General features: G+C 37.5%; 2 protein-coding genes across 3 annotated transcripts; both read right to left on the reverse strand.

Moving 5' to 3' along the window:
- Positions 1–1906: 1906 nt before the first annotated feature.
- On the reverse strand, positions 1907–6951 carry clns1a (chloride channel, nucleotide-sensitive, 1A; the record flags this gene model as incomplete). Of its 2 annotated transcripts, XM_084124332.1 has the most annotated exons (7): positions 6533–6951; positions 6037–6173; positions 5808–5927; positions 5612–5725; positions 4434–4613; positions 2585–2648; positions 1907–2163 (listed from the first exon to the last, which is right to left on the reverse strand). In XM_084124332.1, coding segments are annotated over exons 1-7 (735 nt in total). In that variant the 5' UTR covers positions 6652–6951. The 2 variants fall into 2 exon arrangements, with proteins under 2 accessions (XP_083980458.1, XP_083980457.1); XM_084124331.1 differs by lacking the exon at positions 1907–2163 and having other exon boundaries at positions 2581–2648; positions 6533–6917.
- Positions 6952–7860: 909 nt separating this feature from the next.
- Positions 7861–19078, reverse strand: rsf1a (remodeling and spacing factor 1a). Its single transcript, XM_084124597.1, has 16 exons — positions 18675–19078; positions 17684–17775; positions 17504–17596; positions 17084–17289; positions 16725–16846; positions 15020–16593; positions 14705–14935; positions 13880–13984; positions 13718–13797; positions 13521–13575; positions 13207–13310; positions 12241–12308; positions 11976–12159; positions 10790–11025; positions 10318–10503; positions 7861–9629 (listed from the first exon to the last, which is right to left on the reverse strand). The coding sequence occupies exons 1-16, from the start codon at positions 18826–18828 to the stop codon at positions 9181–9183; spliced, it is 3939 nt and encodes a 1312-aa protein (XP_083980723.1). The 5' UTR covers positions 18829–19078; the 3' UTR covers positions 7861–9180.
- Between the last annotated feature and the right edge of the window lie 397 nt (positions 19079–19475).

A 19475-nucleotide genomic window follows, 5' to 3' on the forward strand; every position in this document is an offset into this window, starting at 1 on the left:
ACATTTTTTAAAAAAACTTGCTTGTTACTTACCAGGGCTGGTGTTCTGGTGGATTAGTGATCAAGCTGCCGATAATAACTTGATGGACACCCTACCCAAGTGCTGTACATGGAGGCTCGGTCAGTTGTTGGTAGCTCCCTTCCTGCTATTCTTTTCCCGAACCCTGTATCTTTAAATGAGTCACAATGTAAAAAAAAGTAGTTGTGCTCAATTCCATCTGAATTTTCAATCAATTGAAGACTGTTTTGAATATTGCGCGTCCATCAGTGCTCCAGCCCATTTGTGTTAATCATAATTTTTTGCCTGGCCAGTCAGATAAGGTTTTCACTGTGGAGAGGCAAAGGACTGACCATGGTTAAGGACTTCTGTATAGATGGAAAATGTGCCACTTTCGAGCACTTTCCCAATCACAATTTTTCCTATATTTACAAATGCGCCACTACATGAAACATTCTTTTACTGAGTTTCAGCAGCTGCCTCAGGATCATTATCTTTTGGGTCAACCCCCTATGGCCACACAGATATCTAATTTTTCAGTGTCTTCAGATCACCTCAAAGTAGCATGGGAGAATGATACTGGAATTAATATCTCAAACGAGATTTAACTTATCTCAAACGAGATCAAACTTATTCAGTTTAAAGTGTTGCATAGGTTACACTATACCAAATCTAAACTCAATAAAATGTACCCTTCAGTTTCCCAGTTATGCGATGGATGCAAGACTCTGATGGGACGCATGCTCATACTTTTTGGTTTTGCCCTGAGATTTCTGAGTTTTGGAAGATTATTTTTCTGTGGTACTCAAACGTTTTTGGAGAAGATATCAGTCCAGATTTTGAGTTAGCTTTTGGATGCTCTGATCCTATCTTTAGCATTGACACGTTCCCAGCAACTGTCTCTTATGTTTGGTATGGTGGTGGCTAAAAGGGTGATCTTGAACACCCAGCTTTCATAAATCTCTGGCTGAAATGGTTGCTTCCCTCAAGCTCGAAAGGATTCGTTTTTCTTAAGTTGATGCTTCTAAAAAATTTGATAAAATCTGGGGCCACTTCCTTAGGTATCTTTTTAAGAGCTGGAATATGTTTCGGCACATAATGTAATATGGATAACTTAACTCTTTCCTCCATTGTTAATGTTTTGTTTACGTTCGATTAAGTATGGCTTTATGGTTTATATTTTTCACTGTATCTGGTGCGGGTTGGGGTGTGGGGGTCTTTTTTTCTCCTTTTTGTATACATTTTATGAGACTTTGATCTGTTTTGTGTTTGTATGAAAACTGTTATAAATAAAATACAAATAAAGAAATCATTAACAAGCATTATATAATACTTAACGGATCATTAGTTAACGTATATTCAAATAGCTATGAGATAACATGCTTGTTAATGTAAATAAAAAGCTAACAAATCTTATTAAACTTTGATTTATATATTTTGCACTTTTACACATTTACAAATGTTGTGAAAAAAAAAAAAGGTTTAATTAGACATTTTAAGCACTTCACACACTATTCATGTAAACATTATTAATTAACTCATAACCACAATCTGTAAAGGTTTGGTCTTCATTTGTTGTGTATTTGTTTACAAATCAAATATTCGTTATTTGTAAATGTTTATCATTTCAACAACTAATCATTTTCTGTGCCTTTATGGGCAGTCATCACAATGGCAAAAAGATGGACTGATTCACCAAAAATGATTTTATCTCCTGTGAGGAAACACATAGGAAATGATCAGACAGGAATGTCTCAGACATCTGTCTAGTACAAACTGAGAACAGCCCAAAATGAGCTAAATGAGTATTTTTAGCACACGTTAACATTACAACAAATTATAAAAAGAATGCCTGATTGAAGATATTTCAAAGAGAGACAAAACACCAAATATGGGAAAAAAATGAGACTTTGGTACAAAAACAACTATTTATTGAAATCTCTAACAAACACATCAACATGGTCTTCAGGGAAACCTACAAAATACATTAGTGGGATCTACACAAAGCTGTGGCTGAGGGTAAATTTACAGCCGTGGTGTAAAACAGCCCATTAAATTCAAGCGAGGAGAGACAGAAATGCTATAAGAGCTTTGAGAGGTGGGCTCGGCCAGTATCCCAGCATGCCCCACTGAAGTGCTTTAATCGGCTGTAGAGAGACAGTCCATCTGTCAACAGATTGAAAAGTCATGCATGAGTTTCAACACAGATCAACCCAACAGCATTATAAGATAAGAATTCTGATAAGTATCATACGGGTTTGGAATAACATAAAAGTGTAAATAATGATAGAATTTACATTTTCTGATTAATTATCTTTTGCATCACACAATTCAAGGAATGTCTAATTCTGACTGTGAACAATTATAATTTTCTGGCCAGGTCCTGTGTTGTTTTGTTAGCTAAAACTAAAACTATTAAAAATCTTTTTCTGTAATTGTAACTTAAACTTTAATAAAACTTTAATAAAAACTTGATAAAAAAAGATAATCCAATATATTTATATCCAGTACATAAACAACTCTAAAATAACACTAGCCAGGACTGGAAATGGAATTGAACAATTCCATGGATTTGGTATATATTTACCAGTGATCCACATCGGCGTCATCAAACTGCCCAGCGATTGAGCTCGAGTCGACTTCCATTCCATCTGAACGCAAAAAAAAAAAAAAAAAAAAAAGTTTAAGCACCGTATTAAATTACGAGCATCCTGCCCTGCACTGCTCCGCTGGGCTTTACACATTACAGCTCCATTAGCTTTCAGGAAATCCTGCTCATTACAGACACACCCCCACCAGCTAAACAGTAACGTCTGGATCCAAGAATGCTTGAATTCACACTCTTCCTCGACTGACTGAAATAAAATCATATGTACACACACACCAACACAAGATTCACTGAATAAACATTCATACATGTAAAACTAAATGTGACTCTTTTAGCATCATGTGAGGTATAAAGTTGCATGACTTTTCTCTGTTTCTGCCATTTTGAGGCTGCTCATGTGCATAATGATTTTTTTTTTCATAAATAACATTTACAGTGGAGTAAATTAACCTGGGATGTCCATCAAACAGTGTGAGAAGCTCTCTCAAACTTTCTTACATTCTTTTATTTGTGTTTTCGAAGACCAAGTTACTACAGTTTTACATGCAATGTTTTCATATATAAATAAATATATATATATATATAATTAGTTAAAGTCCTCCTGTGGTGAAAATCGAATGTTTATGTGGTGTTTTTAATATGCTTTAAGACAAACCATGTGCAAATTCATAAGTCAGCACCATTGCTGAATATTTTCTCCTTAAAACTGCAGTGAACCAAAGACGCAAAGAACGCAGTTTGAAATCGCTGGTGTTTCTGATGTCACAAACTATCTTGTAACCAATCATTGACGAGTGGATCTCTGAGCTGGTGTGAGTGAGTAGAACCACGTATACTAAATGAGGCAAGGGTGTAGAGTTACATTCAAGCTGTAATAAGGCATGAAGAAGGAAAAAACTTTTAAATGTGTCATTTTGGTGATCAGATCTGAATTTTTAGGGGTAAAATGATTGACTACAGAGGGACTTTAACTACATTAGTTAAAGGTGCAGTAAGAATTGTTTTCAAATCTCCTTCTTGCTCACTCTCTCTCCTCCCTTCATCATGAGTGGACACGCCCCCTACTGCTGATTGGCTACAAGAGTGTTGTGGTGCTCTGTCCGATACACTTTCGAAAACGTTTCTCAGAAATCACTTGCTGCACCTTTAACATGAACTAACAATGAACAATACTTCTACAGTTTTTAAAAATCCTCATTAATATTAACTTCAACATTTACTAAAACATTTTTAAAATCAAATGTTGTATCTGTTAACATTAGTCAATGCACTGTAAACTTACAAGAATAAAAAAAAATGTGTTTATTAACTTACATTATCAAAGATTTAAATGCTGTAAAAAAATACATGTAAATTGTATTGAGACCTTTTGTAAAGTGTTACCTTTATTTTAATAATATATATTTGAATATTATAATAATATAGACCTTAGTCAGGGTAGTGCTATATTTAAGTTTTGACAGGAATGAAAACGATGCTGTGAGGGATAGAATCACAGTGTGTTCAATGGATTGTACCATATGCTATGTAGTATGTACAATAGCATACCGATTATTCAGCTGATGAAACTCGATTAAACAGTTTTAAAAGTTGTGAGATGTAAAAATGATCTGATCTAGAGCTTTATACTGGGCATGCTATTGTAAAGAATAAGTCTATTCCTTCCTAACAACTTCATTTTCATCCGTGATAAATTCAATATGCCGTCTAACATTCAATAAGGTCTATTGTAAACTAGTTACATTTGCAACATTTTTGTGAGGTAATACAGATAAACCATCACTACTGAAATAAATCATATGCATAATGAGTTTCAACACACACAGACCTTCAAATGCTGTCGACGGCTCGTCGGTTCTGACTCCGGCCATGTGGTACTGCTGTGCGACTGACTGGGCCAGCATCCCCTCCAGTCTGTCCAGTGTGGCCTGACCCTCTGACGTCAGGTGAGACAAGCCCTCCTCATAGGTGTAAAACGTGGGAACGTCTCCATGACCCTGCTCTTGCTCTAAAGAGAAAAGCGTGTAAGTGGAACAATACAAAAGCATTGAAACAATGTGTGTGAAAGCTTCAGAAGAGACACCAAACTTCAATGGAGAACTTCAAAATTATTTAAAAGAAGCTAAATCAGCCAAAAATCCAGGTGTAAGCTGACATCACATTTCTAAAATGAATAATAAAAATAAAAAAATCCAAATGAAATTTTTTAAAAACAAGGGTTCTCACTGTCTTGGGAACCCTGGACACACTTTTTTTTATATTTTTATATTTCTATCTAGACCTTAAAAAAAGTCATGGTAATTGGTAAAATCTTTAATATAATGAATATACATTATATATGAATATACATTTTTCTAGTTATTTCAAGCTCTAAAATATTTTATCATGTAGACACAAGCTGAGAAATTGCCATTAGAGATCATTATTTAAAAAATATTTAATTTAATTATTTGAATTTTATTTATTTATAAATATGTTACTTTATTATTCTAGAATTAAGGAAGTTAGTTATTTTAATTATAAGTAGTTTATTCCATTTACTTTAATAAATTGCAACTCCTGGTTTGTGCAAAAAAAATAAAATAAAAAAATAATTCTCACTATCAATTAGTTGCTTATTACCACGCATATTACTAGGATTACTGGCTGTTTATTAGTACTTATAAAGCACATTAATATTAATTAACACATATTAATGCCTTATTCTGCACTTATATTCAACAAACCTTAATTCTATATAATACCTATAATACTACCCAATTCCTAAACTTAACAACTACCTTACTAACTATTGATAAGCAGTCATTAGGAGGTTATTGAGGCAAAAGTCATAGTTAATAGTGAGAGTTGGACCCTGATCTAAAGTGTGACCGCAGCTTTTATAGCAGAAATATCTTTGCCTATATGGGAGGCCTTTGAATATTGCCGTGGACAACAGGGGACCTTGGAGTCAAAAAGGTTGAGAACCACTGCACTAGATGCATTATGGGTCCAAATGACACTCACCCGCCTCCTCTACGTCATACTCCTCTCCCTCATAATCGTCATCATCGGTGTCAGCGTCCTCGGGGTCCGGATGCAGGGCCTGACATTCACACATGGCGGAGAACATGGGCTCCACTGCACACACAAACACACGCTGTTACTCTCTACAGGAGTGACGCTCACACTGAACTCATCTGTGTTCGTTCCACACACTCACAAGCGGCTTTATCACTGGGCACAAAGCGGATCTCTGTGATGGTTCCTGAGTCTTCACTGTCGCTGTCACTCTCCTCATCATCCTCTGGAGCTTTGTCCTGCTGCTCGGCATCACCTTCATCTGGAAGACACAGAATTTCAGAACTCAGACTCAGACAAGAACCACTGGCCAAAATGTCTAAAATGAGCGCATCTCTATTTTGCGTGACATTTGGAAGGTGATGCCTCACCGTCCAGTTTTGCATTGACCATCACATACAGGTGCTCTTCTGGAAAGGAGCTAAGATCTCGTGAGATTGCATGCAGACTGATGGAAGGGTATTCAAGACAGAAACCCATCCCTGAACCATCAAACCAGGACAGATGCCTGCAAGGACACAGAACAGCTGCATTAGTAAACATAGGTCCCCAAAACATCATGAGTGTACTATGGTAAATGCCCTAAAGAACATGGTAATGCATAACATAATCAAATACTAAATAATATAAATATAAAACAAATAAAAGATAGAAAGATACACCAACTGATGCTATCACTGTACCATTGTTCTACAACAGTACTTTTCGTAAGTTGTCTACTGCCCTTGCTAGGCATGATATGTTTATTCTTAGAGTTTATGCATAAATAAATGACTAAATGTGTCCACAGGTGTCACCTGATGTAGAACACGCATACCACGTGTACACAACACTTATGTTTTAGTTAAAACGTGCACAGACACTCACGCCTCAGCCACAAACAGAGTTCCAGATCCCAGTCTTTTCCCGTCCAGAACCGCGGTTGTTTCGGCTTGCTGGAGCCGCACGCCCTCGCTGGGTGGAGGTAAACTCTTCAACACTACCATTCTGATGAATTAAATCACCGTGAAGATGCTGAATGCACTAAAACTGATGCTCTAGTGAGACAATACTCAGTCACAAAGCACTGCAAAAACAACAGTAACTCTCATTCAAGCGTTACCAAGCTTTCTCTTTTAACTTCATTAATGTACAAGTAAAATGCGACCGGTTTGCGTGGCGAGAAACTTTCAAATGGGTTTTATAGTTCAAAGATTCGCTGTCATGCGTCACTTCTGTAGTTCTCACTCATTGTGCGACGACTGTCTCTAATAGCTGTTTCCTGTGGGACACACGGTCATTCCTGCAGGGGGCGCTAAGTGGCCCACAAAGACGGACTCTCCATTAACTCGCATTGACGTCTAAATACGTTTTTTTGTCTTATTGGAGATGTCTGTGCAGTAATAAGTACAATATATTAATTACAAAGATAAGTATACATCAAACAGACGAGTATTCACAAGCGCAATCTCTGTGAAATGATTAAACAAAATATATTAGTATGTAATCATAACAGATTTTCATTGGTCCACTCCTCAAAACGCGGAGAAAAGTAACAACTATCTTATGATACCGCTGTTCGTTTGCTACGTCAGCAGCGGTGTAAATAAGTTTATAACACCGCAACGTTAATATGCATTGAAATGTATTAATTATTTAGACACAATTTAGCTGACTAATCACAAATGACGTCCGGGCCGCTAAGTACCGCCCATTGTGAGACATTAATCCATTCTACCAGTTATTCATTTCCATTCATCAGCGACATTCGCGCCGCTTTATGACGCAAGAAAAGAGCGCGTGCGTTTCACACCACAGAGCAAAACCGTAGCGCCTACTCAGGATCGGAGGAGATGCAACACAGCAGACACAAACAGTAGTAATCTGCATATTTTGGTTCATAATCCTTTGTGTACATTGCATAATTTAAATAGATTAATTTATTGTTTGCATATGGGTAGTTGACTAATAAACATTTCCATTATTCCATCATTCTTATATTCAGTTTTAATGACCTCACATGGTATTTCTACTCTCAATATCAACCACATGACTACATTTGTATACTTTCCCTTATACAGTACATGCATTTTAACCTAAAATGTTAATGTTGAAAATGAAATGTTAATGTTATAGGTCAACTAGCCATAAAAGTAAATGCTTCTTGTGTCTTGAATCCATTGAAGGTACTTAAAAAACACAAATTTCAAGCCAGGGACATTAACAGCAACATTAAGTTTATTTTTGTTTTGTGAATAATTTTTTTTTGTTGTTGTTGAAATATGGAGACGTACATCTGTAAAGTAAGAGTAAAATAAACTGAGAAGGAAAACGAATTCCAGTGGTACAAGGCTCAAAAACACATTCTTTAATTCTTACCATAAGTATTCTAGTGCTTGTGGTTTTTGTATTTATTCTGTACTGGGGTGGATTTGTGTTGGAATGACTTCCATAGTGTTCTAATTCAAACAATCCAGCATAAAAGACACCCGCTTGGAGTCAAAGAAACCTTTAAAAACAACTCTATGGAAAGAGCGATCCAGACTGCCGTGTTGAACAATGCGGTTCCAAACAGCACCATCAAAGGTGCTTGATCGACAAGTGCATTCAGTTGACACATGAAGCTCAGACAGGGACTTAAAAGTGACTGAATGTCTCCGTAAACGTCCTAAAATTTCAGCAACAGCTTTCAAAGTGCAGAAATTTCATCATTTTAAAAATAATTAAATAATATTGTTTTTAACATTACATACAATGTTATTTTAGTAAAGAGAGTATATTAGTCTTTTTAAATTAAAAAGATTGAATCGAAATGACAGATCTTTAATATTACGATCATCATCCAATGTGTTTCGTCCTTTTTTGCTGGTCTACTAACTAGTTTAATTCCACCCAAAACTGAAAATTCTGCCATCATTCTCACCCAGAGGTTCAACGCTACTCGTTTCCATACAACAAAAGTGAAAATCTCCTCTTGTGCTCCACAGAAAGTCATGTGGTTTTGCAATGACAAGAGGGCGAGCATATGATGTCAGGATTATCTTTTTTGGGTAAACTATCCCTTTAAGCCTTTAATTGGATGAAAGCGTTTAGGCAAAGTTCGGCATCAAAGGTTAATGTACAACGTTTTCATGTACAACAAAGAATAAAACATTAATACAGAGAATGTAAACCTCTAAAACTCCAGTCTAAAACTAACAGAACACGTAAGCTTCAATCCAGTGTCTCTGGAGGACGACAGAAGCCGCTTTATACAAACAAAACCGTACTGGCCGTTAATGACAAAGTGCTTTACTCTGAGGAATGGTTACTGTAGTATTAAGGAGACCCTGTTCTAATCTGGGAAGGATGATACATGCGGATGTATGGAGTGGATTCAAACATCTGAAACGGACAAATACGGCATTCCTCTGGAAGCTTCATTTTTGGTCCACTACACCCAAAAACTACGGTGGCTGATGAGGGACATTCCCGTGACAGGTGACTCTCGGTCGAAAGGCTATGAGAAAATAAATGCATTTTACCTACAGAGCACATCATGACAACTGTTCACTGTCGAAAACAAAGTTAACAAGGTCCGTGACGCCAGTGAACTCTTCCTCGTCCTCGTCGTCATCGTCATCCTGAGCTGCGGTCCTCAGCGGGACCAAGCCGTTGTGCCGGCCGGGACCTCGGGGGCCCGCAGTGTTTCTGGCCGTGTGCCTCCACCTGACATTTCCACGTGTGTTTTCCTCTTCCTCCTCCTCCTCCTCGTCTTCGTCTGTTTCTATGCGGTTCGACCTTTTGCGGAGGGGCTGTTCATCATCCTCAGAGTCCTCTGTCTCTCCTCTGTCCTCCTCTTCGTCTTCACTGGAGCTTTTCTGCCGAGTCCGTTTTATTAGTTTGTGCCTGGGTTTGGAGTCTTCCCTAGTTGACTCGCACTTCCGTCCTCTTTCTGGTCTCTTGAGTGATTCCTTTGGCTCAAAGTCTTTAGAAAGCGTGGACTCTAGAAATATAGGATGAGACGCAAACAATTTAGTTGCAAATTAACAGTATAGCTAACAATAATTATTTAGTGTGATGTGACAAAATGGTGCGATTCACAGATGTAAATCGCAAAACGGAGGGTCCTTAGAGATGCATCGTTTCGTTTTCATTTTGTCTTGTTGTGCAAAAAAAAATATGCTGAAAATTTGCCAGAAATAAACGACTATGGGTTTAGGCACCAGTACTTATACAAAAAAGAAAAAGAAAAAAGGCCTTCGGTTATTTTAAAACGAAAAATTTCATGTTTTGAATCTTAAAAAAAAAGAAGAAGAAAAAATAAATATATATATATATATATATATGATATATATATATGACCAGCAATCACAATGAATCAGAAATACACAGCAATTTTTAACAACTAGAAAATATACAGCCATATATATTTTATTTTATTTATTTAGAAATAAATGGTGCATAATTTAGAGGTGAATACTGTCTCAATCCCCTCAATATACTAAATATACAAGAATAAATATTATTGAAACAAAATATAGTACATTCATATCATTCAAAAAATGTTAAGCTTATTGTCTTAGGCCTGTTTTGACTGCCAAGGATCACAGGTGTGACCCCTAAGTGAGGAATATGAGAGAGATGACATTAACACATACCATATGTGAAAACAGGAGTGTGGTGGTGCTCACCTTCACTGTTGGAGCTGGACAGTCGTCGACGGTGAGGAAGAGTGGGGTGTTTCTGATCGGACACCTTCCGTGATCCCTCAGACTCTGACGTCTCGTAGTAGTTGACCTGAGAGTTCTGTCTCCGTCGCGGACGCCTTCTGTTGACGTCCACGTCGCTGTCGCTGAACTCATTAGAGCCTTCTGTTTCTGCCAAACGAACACACAAGGAAAAACTGTGAGTAAAAGACATCATTTGACAGGGCTCTACCAAAAACCTAGTGAACTGCTTACCTAGACAGCACATCTCCAAAAACAGAAGCAGCAAAATTATGCGGTCATATAAAAGTTGCTGGCTGCGAAGACCATTTCAAAGTGTGTTTTTTTATTTAAGTTACTTAAGGATTCTGTCTTAGAAGATACAGTAGAAACAGCTTTGAAATGGAGTAAATATGTTATTCTTTTAAGTAGACTGGATATGAAAACTCATACAGACCCATTTCCTCTTCCTCCTCCTCTTCCTCAGAGTCTAACAGGTCCTCCTCTGAGGAGCCTCTTCGTCGAGCGGGGGGTCTGCGTTTGCTCCTCCTGCTTCTCTGGGTGAGTGTGGTTCTTCCTGTTCTCCTGGAGGCTGGTTGATTCTCAGCGCCACTGTCACCACTGCCCCATTCACTCCCCGCATCACCATCAGACGCACCCTCTCCCGAAACCACAAATTCCTCCTCTTCCAGGCTAGCATTACAAAAGCATACATATTAATGCTGCTTCTGACCAAATTTTATGTGGAAATCTATATAGCATGAAAATCTATATAAATGCCGATCTATTGAATTTGTGAAAATACAAACGCATCACTGTTTCCACAAAAATAGGCAGTACAACTGTTTTCAACATTGATATTGATTAGAAATGTTTCTTAAGCAGCAAATCAGCATATTAGAATGATTTCTGAAGGATCATGTGACACTGAAGTAATGTTAGTAATGATGCTGAAAATTCAGCTTTGCATCACAGGAATATTACAAATGAAAACAGTTATTTAAATTGTAATATTCAAAATATTACTGTTTTACTGTATTTTTGATTAAATAAATGCGGCCTTGGCTGAAACTTCTTTCAAAAACATTTAAACTAACCATCTAACCCCAATTTCTACCAATTTTTAGGACATATACGATTTAAAAAAAAATAATATTTTCATAAGTATTAAGCATATTTCCCCCCAAATTCTTTCATGGCTTTTTTTTTGTTCTTGTTGTAATTCTCATTATTTCTCACAGTGATTCTCATGGTGATCCTCAATAGATGTAATAGAGTCATTTTAGTTTATAGCACAAAATACTGTCATGAATGACTGACAAAAGTGACGTTGATTTAAATTAAGCAGTGCAACACTGTATAAATAGCTAACAACTTTGCATTAAACTAATTTTAATGCAAGATGTGCTTAATGATCATGAAAAAATCCTATAATGGTCCTAAAAATAGGAAAATATAATGTCTTTTTCTTTTGATTTTGGGGGAAAATATGACCAGGACAAGTTCTTGACAGCTTTTGTGAGATTCACCTATAGATCTGAACCATTATATCCATTATATTTTGAAGAACTGGTATAAAATCCACCTGATTTGAACCCTAAAATCCCAAATTTGAACCCATAGTATTCTAAATAAACACACACCTATCACTAAGCTGAAACTCGTCCTCGCTCTCCTCCTCGTCCACCGTACTGTCACTGTCCAGGTCATTGAGTCGCCGGCGCTTCTTTCTCGGCGCGAGAGGTTTCACAAGCCGCCGACTCTCTCGGCTCACCGTGTTCCGCTGCTGACTTGTGACAGTCACTACAGGTTTACCTTGACCAGCACCTGCAGAACGCACCAGCAGGGAATTTAATATGCAAAGACACACATATTATAAAGCATGAAACAATATCTCATATGACCAACCTCCTCCTTCTGAATCTTGAAGGTCTTCCTCTATTGCTTCATCAATGGCTTCATCAAAATCATCGAATCTGGTGGTTAGTAGTAAGAACATCAAGAATTAGTCAGACTTATATCTTCTCTTAGAGTCTATTTCTACAAGAAATATGGTACAACTTTACAATAAGGTCCCATTAGTTAATACATTTACTAACATTAATTAACAATAGGCAATACATTTGTTACAGATTTCTTAATCTTTGTTAAAGTTAGTTAATAAAAAACAGCTTTTCATTGTTCATGTTAGCTCAGACCCATTACATATTAACAGATACAACTTCTGATTTTAATAATGGTTTAGTAAATGTTAAAATTAACATTAAAGGTGTCCTATTATGCTTTTATGCATGTTCAACTTTCTTTAGTGTGAAATGTTGCGGTTTCAGCTTGAAAAGGGTCTGCAACGTTAAAAAAGAACAAAGTATATATTCTCTACATCAGTAATCACTGTTTCTGAACTCCCTGAAACACCTTGATTGTAGTCTTGAGGTTTCTTCCTGGAATGAACACGTCACAATATTCCTCATTTAAATAATTCCCACCCAACGCATACGCAAAATAAAGGGACGAGGCCTGGTTGAGTTGCGCTAGTAGTGTGTTGAAATGGTTATGGTAAGGGCTGTGACATTTCTAAGAAAACACTCGAAACGGTTGACAAATCACAACACACTGATCAAGCTGACCAATCAGAGCACATTGTGCTTTTCAGAACTAAACAGAGCGTTACTGACAGACTGGGAGAGAGGTGTAACAATTTACTTTTTGAACATTCAAGCATGAAAACCTTTTCTAGTAGACCCCGAAAACAAAATCAAAACAACATAGGACATAATAGGTCCCCTTCAGCTAAGATTAAAAAATGCTTTAGAATGATTTCTCATGTTAACAAATGGAACCTTATTGTAAAGTGCTACCAGAAATATTGATTACCTATAACTGATGGATTTCTTCATCCTAGTCGATCGCCTCCCGAGATTCTTACTTTTCTTGGCATCCTTTTTCTTCTCTGTCATGGCATCTTCTTCATCACCGTCCTGCCATGATGAAGAAGTGCAAATTTAAAACCAAATAAAGGTAATTAAGGCAATTTAAATCCCATCTTATTAATCTGTATAATTTATTTATCTTATATTAATTTAGATATAGCATAGCATACTTTAGCATAATTTACTATAGTATGGCATATGGTACAATACAGTATGGCAATATAATATAATATAATATAATACAGGCTGCATACTTACTGGATTGGGTATAATGTTCTCCACGCTGATGCCCACATACACTAATCGCTCACGTCTGAAAGAGAGAAAACAAGAAAAATCTCAGAATCAGACTCACATGAGGCTATTCATCATCCATGATGATTCATGGGAATGATGATAAGCTGGTGAGACCATTTATGAGGTGTGTGCATGTGTGTGTGTGTGTGGATTTATACCTTCGTTCAGCTCTCTCTTTCTTCTTCAATGCAGTGTCCAGATTCAGAAGCTGTTCTTCCAGTCTCTGACAGAGAAGCTTCTGTAAATGACAAGAATATATACTTGATTAATATAGCTCACATACACACACAAGGCATTTACACAGGGATTTAAGCCCTTACATGCTGGCAGGGAGGGCAGAACCATTCTCCATCAGGAATGATCATTAGAGGAGGTCTCAGACAGGCCGTGTGATATCCACTGTCACACATGTCACAAAGAAGGATCTGGGACAAAAATACACAAGAGAGAAAATGTGAAATTATGTTCAATTAGAATAGTAAATAAATAAATAGTGCCTAAGAAAGTACTAGGTAATATAAGGTAACTATATGGGTTAAGGTTAGGTTAAGGGGTTGGTTCAGGGTTATAGTACCTAGTTATTACACAGTTACTGCATTCCCTATAATAAGTACATAGAGTATGTACATGGGGAACAGGACAGTACAATAAAGTGCTACCTTTGTTTCTTCTAATCTTTTGCCATTTGACAGACAATCTCATCTTCTAGCTTAAATCATTTTAGAAACCCATTTGTGCATCAATTACACTTTATATTGTTTACACTGTTTTTGTTCAGTAACGTTGTCTGAATAAACCCCTATACGCACTGTATGTGTTGGAGTCGAACAAAACATTTTACCCAAAGCACATTCTGTATTGTGTCTTTTTTTTTCTATTACAAACAATAACAAAACTAGGTGACTTGCATTAAAGAGAAGCACCCAATCTCTTTAAATTTGGATTAGTAAGTAACCAAACTAACAAGTAACCACATAGAACCGCTGTAGTACTGAGTTTTACATAAGCAAGCACCACTCATGTTGCTGTCATTTGATACTGTGGTTGTACACAGTACATTGAGTCAAATTTCCTTATTGGGACATTAAAGTGTAATCTATTTTCAATTCTAAAGAAGTAGTCTGAATTGATAAAAGAGAACTCACTAGTTCTGGGTGGTTAGCGAGCCCACAGTGTTTACAAGCATCTTCAGGTTGAATCTCGTTGGATTGGTCTGATTCAGTTTCACTCTTGTGGTCTTTTCTCTCTGATTTGGTGTCTTCATTGTTTGCGTCTTTGTCGTCGGCCACTTCCTCCTCCCGACCCGGAGCTCCTTTGAATTTGCTATTTTTCGTACGAATTTTCGACCAACGAGTACGCCTGTGTCGCCGTTTGGCCTAAAAGAGTAAAAAACAACATTTGCATAAATAAAAGCTTTCTGTGCAATTTGTTGGACTGGATATAAAAAGCTTTCGGGCTACCTTCAAAGACTTAGGCTGTCCTTCCACGTCCACTTTTTTGTGCATCTCCTTGGGATCGACATTCACCTCTTCGTCTACTATGCGTTCCTCTTCATCCTGTGCTTCTGAGGAGGCCTTCAGTTTCCCATCTTGCTTCTTATCTCGACAATCTGCCACTTTGGGGCTGGGCTTGCAGATTCTGGCAGATCTCCGTAGGGATCTCCGATTGCTGGTTTCCGACTCTTCGATGTCCTTGTGCTGGAGTTCAGGCGTTCGCCTATGAAGCGGGATCTTGATTTTCAGGCGAATCCCTTCCTTCTGAAGCTCCGACGATACCTCTTCGTTATCGTTGTGTCCAATTTTTTCACTGTCTCCCGCATCCTTCACCAAAACCTCACCAATGCTGGATAAGAGCTCAGTGTTTTGGTTGTCTTCTTTTGCTTGGAGCTTGGATTTGGCCTTTTGTGACCTTCTCTTTCTTGGGCTTTTCAGACGTTTGTCTTTGCTGTCATCCTCAACCACAACGTCAGTATTTTCTCTGGCTGACAAAGCTGCCGTCTTGCTGTTTTTGAGTTCTTCTTCATCTTCTTCATTGTCAATTTTGTCAACCTTTTCCTCAACTGAAGTCTTTTGCATCTCTTCAATCATTGGCGACTCCTCAACAAGGTTTGATACTTTTGCTTCCACATCTGGGCTCTTATTGCAAGCATCTTTTGACACCAGATTCTCAAGGATACTGCATGGATGAGGACCATTGTCTGCTTTAACCATGGATTTCCCAACAAGTACAGACTGTCTTACGCCATCTGTGCCTCCAACTTCAGTCTTCAAGACATTCGTATTCCCATGATGACCATTTGAAGAATTATCGTTTTCATTCAAAGGCCTCTTTCTCTCAATGGGACCTTTGATAACTCCAACACCTACGTATTGTTCTTGTGATACCGTTTGGTAAAGATCAACAGGTGAATGCTTCCCAATTAGCTTTTGTGGGACAGGGATGATGGTCGTTGGTCCTTTCTCCTCATCAGTTGGGTATTCTCTTTTGATTTGCTGCTCCTTCAGTGGCAAGACGGCAGGATTGCGAACGATGATACCTCCTGTGCTGATGCTGCCATTGCTGTTAAGGTTGTTGTTGCTGTGATTGACGTTGCTGTAGTGATTGCTGACATCATATCCTCCACTCCTTTTCAACTCCCTCTTCTTCAGCGGTATTTTAGCCTGTTGGTCGCTCTTTACAGTTCTAGTCACATTCCCAAACATAATCTCTTTCTTGTCATCGTGCATCTCGGATCTTTTTGCCGGTTCGTGTTTGATGGAAGCAGGAGGCATGACGACAGAAATGGCATTCCATGGTTTGGGACAATCTTTTGGTTCTTCTTTGACAAGAGTTTTGATCGTACTAACCCTGTTGTCGATGACCAATTTAGGCTTGGAAATTTCAGCAACTTTCTCCTCTTGCTCTGGTTTAACAGGATCCATTGGTGTTTCTTTTTTAATGTCTTTAGGTATTAACCCAATTTCATTGGAATCGAAGGTGGTATTGGTAAAGTCCCCTTGTCCCGATACATGGTTTCTCAAGTCCTCAGCCTCACCTTGAATACAAGACAATACAGTAAACCCCACAGTAGTTGACAACTAGTCTGGATATTGTAGGAGACATGTTCCTCTCAATGTCTGTGGTGCTTACAGCCCTAAATGGGAAAGATTTTCCAATGAGTTTTACCTTTAACACCTTCAGTCTCCATATTTGGGCTGGTGGGACAGCCTTGCTTCTCTTGGTCAGTCACGGGTGGGTCAATCTTGGCTTTAAGCTGTTCTAGTGTGTCTGCAAGATCATTCCTATTCCTGTTTAAAGTAAAATGCATTTCTTATTCCTTGATAAACTTCAAAGGAGGTTTAACTATTATACTTCTAGAAAAGAAATTCTGAGGAAACACATAAAATTCAAATGTAGAGCTTGAATGTGCTGTTAGTGTTCTTTAACTTAAGATTTTATGTTCTCATAACTTGAAACTTGATGTGAAATGTATCTTTTGCTTATTTTGATAAACCATTCTGGTCTTTTCCCCACAAATTGCTTACTTCGCAATGCATTTCCAGGAGGATCCATCTAAATCATCCTGTTCTTCAGAATAAACACGTATATTCTGTTCTTGATCTAACTGGAACCAGTACAGAAGACCTTCCTTGTCTCTACCGATGGGTTGTAGACGCATCTTGTCTGGGTCTTCCTCGTTGATTAATGTCTTAAACTTGAGATTGTCATCAAACTGGCACTCACACAAGTACTGTTAATGAAATAGAGAATAAAGGTAAAATCTCATTAAAATAAAACATATTAAGGGCACACTTTACACGCTTTATTTTGGGGTAAAATATGACCCGGACATGTTCTTGACACGTTACATAAGAAGCAATACAACTTCATAAAGTGATATCTCCATCAAAACAAGTCAAACTATTATTGATGTATAGAAAATAAGTCCCCTGGAAAATACTGACCTTTAAAATGCCTGTCTTACACTCAACTGTCATTTCTAGGTAGCTTTTTCTCTCCATTTCCCATGCCCAGGTGCTGTTAAATTCCTGGCACACCTGCATCAAAAATGATTTAAACAAACAGACAGATTTGCATGGATATTTCCATTTTCACGGCATATGATTTAAAACTAAAACACTTACCTTTACAAGATACTTCTCCCATCTGTCTGGTGTGACCGTTTTGCCGATCTTCCGCAGTAGTTTGACATGGAGCTCAATCAATGGCCGAGGAACTAAATTGTACAAAATTTTTTTGAGCAGTATTTCAATTATTTTAGCATTTAAAACTTCACATTACCATAAAACCTCTTTTTTTTCTTTGAGAAATGAAAACCATGCTTGTACTAACTTTCAAAAAATATTATATTATATAATAGCAACTGTTTTCCTGTCCCTTGCAATTTTCTTTCATTTTGCTCATTACTGTGTATACCTTTTATTTATTCTTTAAAATAAATGCATTAGAAACACATCTCTCATTACTATATCATCGATTTATCCAATCAGCTATCAGCAATGTCAGAGCGAAAACATAATTATGCAGTGACGTTTACAAACGCAATTCTCCTAAATGACAACATTAGTGTTGTGGAGCTCACATTCAGCTATTGTTATAAGAAACCTAGGAGTACACAATTAATACAGTATTTAAAGTGGACTGAACGTAAACAAATCTGTGCAGCGATTCTATTATTACAGTTAGCATAGGAAGTTTGACAGCGGCCTGCGCATGTGCAGTGTGCGGGTACAGTAACATCGTTGTTTATAATCTGAACGTAAATGTATATCAGACCAATTTGTCGTATTATACTGAGGTGTCTCTGTATTTAATGGTCGCCAACAGCATGATAACACCCTTAGCAGTGCGTATAAGTTAGTCACTCTGACGGCAATCATACACTGAGATTAATCTTTAAATGTGATTTTTCCACTGGGAAAGGGTGGAAAAACCACACATGACTGCTTTAAAAACACTTCGCCACAGTCCATCTGAAGCATCGGGGACACGATTCTCATCCAAACAAAGACTACGAAGGTACAACAAGCCAAACTTTAAGTGATCAAACCCCTGATGGGCAAAGATGCGGAGCCTGTCCAAATAAACACAAACCCAGCCTCTCCCTCAGCTCACCCGCTGATGTATCTTGTAAGTATCGCTCCAGCTGAGGGAACGTCAGCTCGGGCAGATCCAGAACAGGCCCGTAGCGCTCCAAAAAAGAGCAGACCACCGCAAACCCGGGACTGAGCGCTGGAGGAAGAGCTGCTGTGGTGCCCGGAGCAGCCATCTTTCCTGGAGATGACGAGCTATGCTCTGCTTAGACCCAAAACTGCCCACAATACACCGCGACACCCACCCAGAGCATCATCCAGAGGGGCATCTAGTGTTTGTGTGTGTGTGTGTGTGGACCACCACAATGCCACAATCATCGTCGTCATCATCTTCATCACAATAATAACATAAACTGTTATTGTTATTGTGATGAAGATGACGCCACACTTTTTTTCCACGTACACTATGCTAATAGAAAGAGTGTCGTGTTTGTGTTTATTCATGACCGGAATGAATAGTTAAATAAATTAATGTGTAATATTTAAATGTAAATGAAAAATAAAATAAAAATAGAACAGAAAATCATATTTATTCATACTGCTAATATAATAAGTGCTGCTTTAACATGTCACACTTGTTTCGCTGACACTCTATTATAAACGGTCGTGCTTGTGTTTATTAAAATATTTTTTTAATATATATCTATATATGAATAATTAAATAAATTATATTTAAATGTAATAAAACTTAAAAGAACAAATTATATTGATTCAATCTGACATAATACAACACGGTTATTTTATTTATTCCTTTAAATTAAATAATTTACTATATTATCCAATCCATATATTAAAATCCTACTGGCTGCTGAGAGGATGTGGA

This window comes from Abramis brama (assembly GCF_963993115.1).
Source record: "Abramis brama genome assembly, chromosome: 9".
Taxonomy (NCBI): domain Eukaryota; kingdom Metazoa; phylum Chordata; class Actinopteri; order Cypriniformes; family Leuciscidae; genus Abramis; species Abramis brama.

Coding starts and splice junctions, on each gene's coding strand:
- rsf1a (XM_084124597.1), bottom strand. CDS start 18,828: ATGGCTGCTCCGGGCACCACAGCAGCTCTTCCTCCAGCGCTCAGTCCC. Junction 14,936..15,019: donor GACAGCCTAAGTCTTTGAAG/GTAGCCCGAAAG, acceptor TTACTCTTTTAG/GCCAAACGGCGACACAGGCG. Junction 13,985..14,704: donor TCGCTAACCACCCAGAACTA/GTGAGTTCTCTT, acceptor TTTTTGTCCCAG/ATCCTTCTTTGTGACATGTG.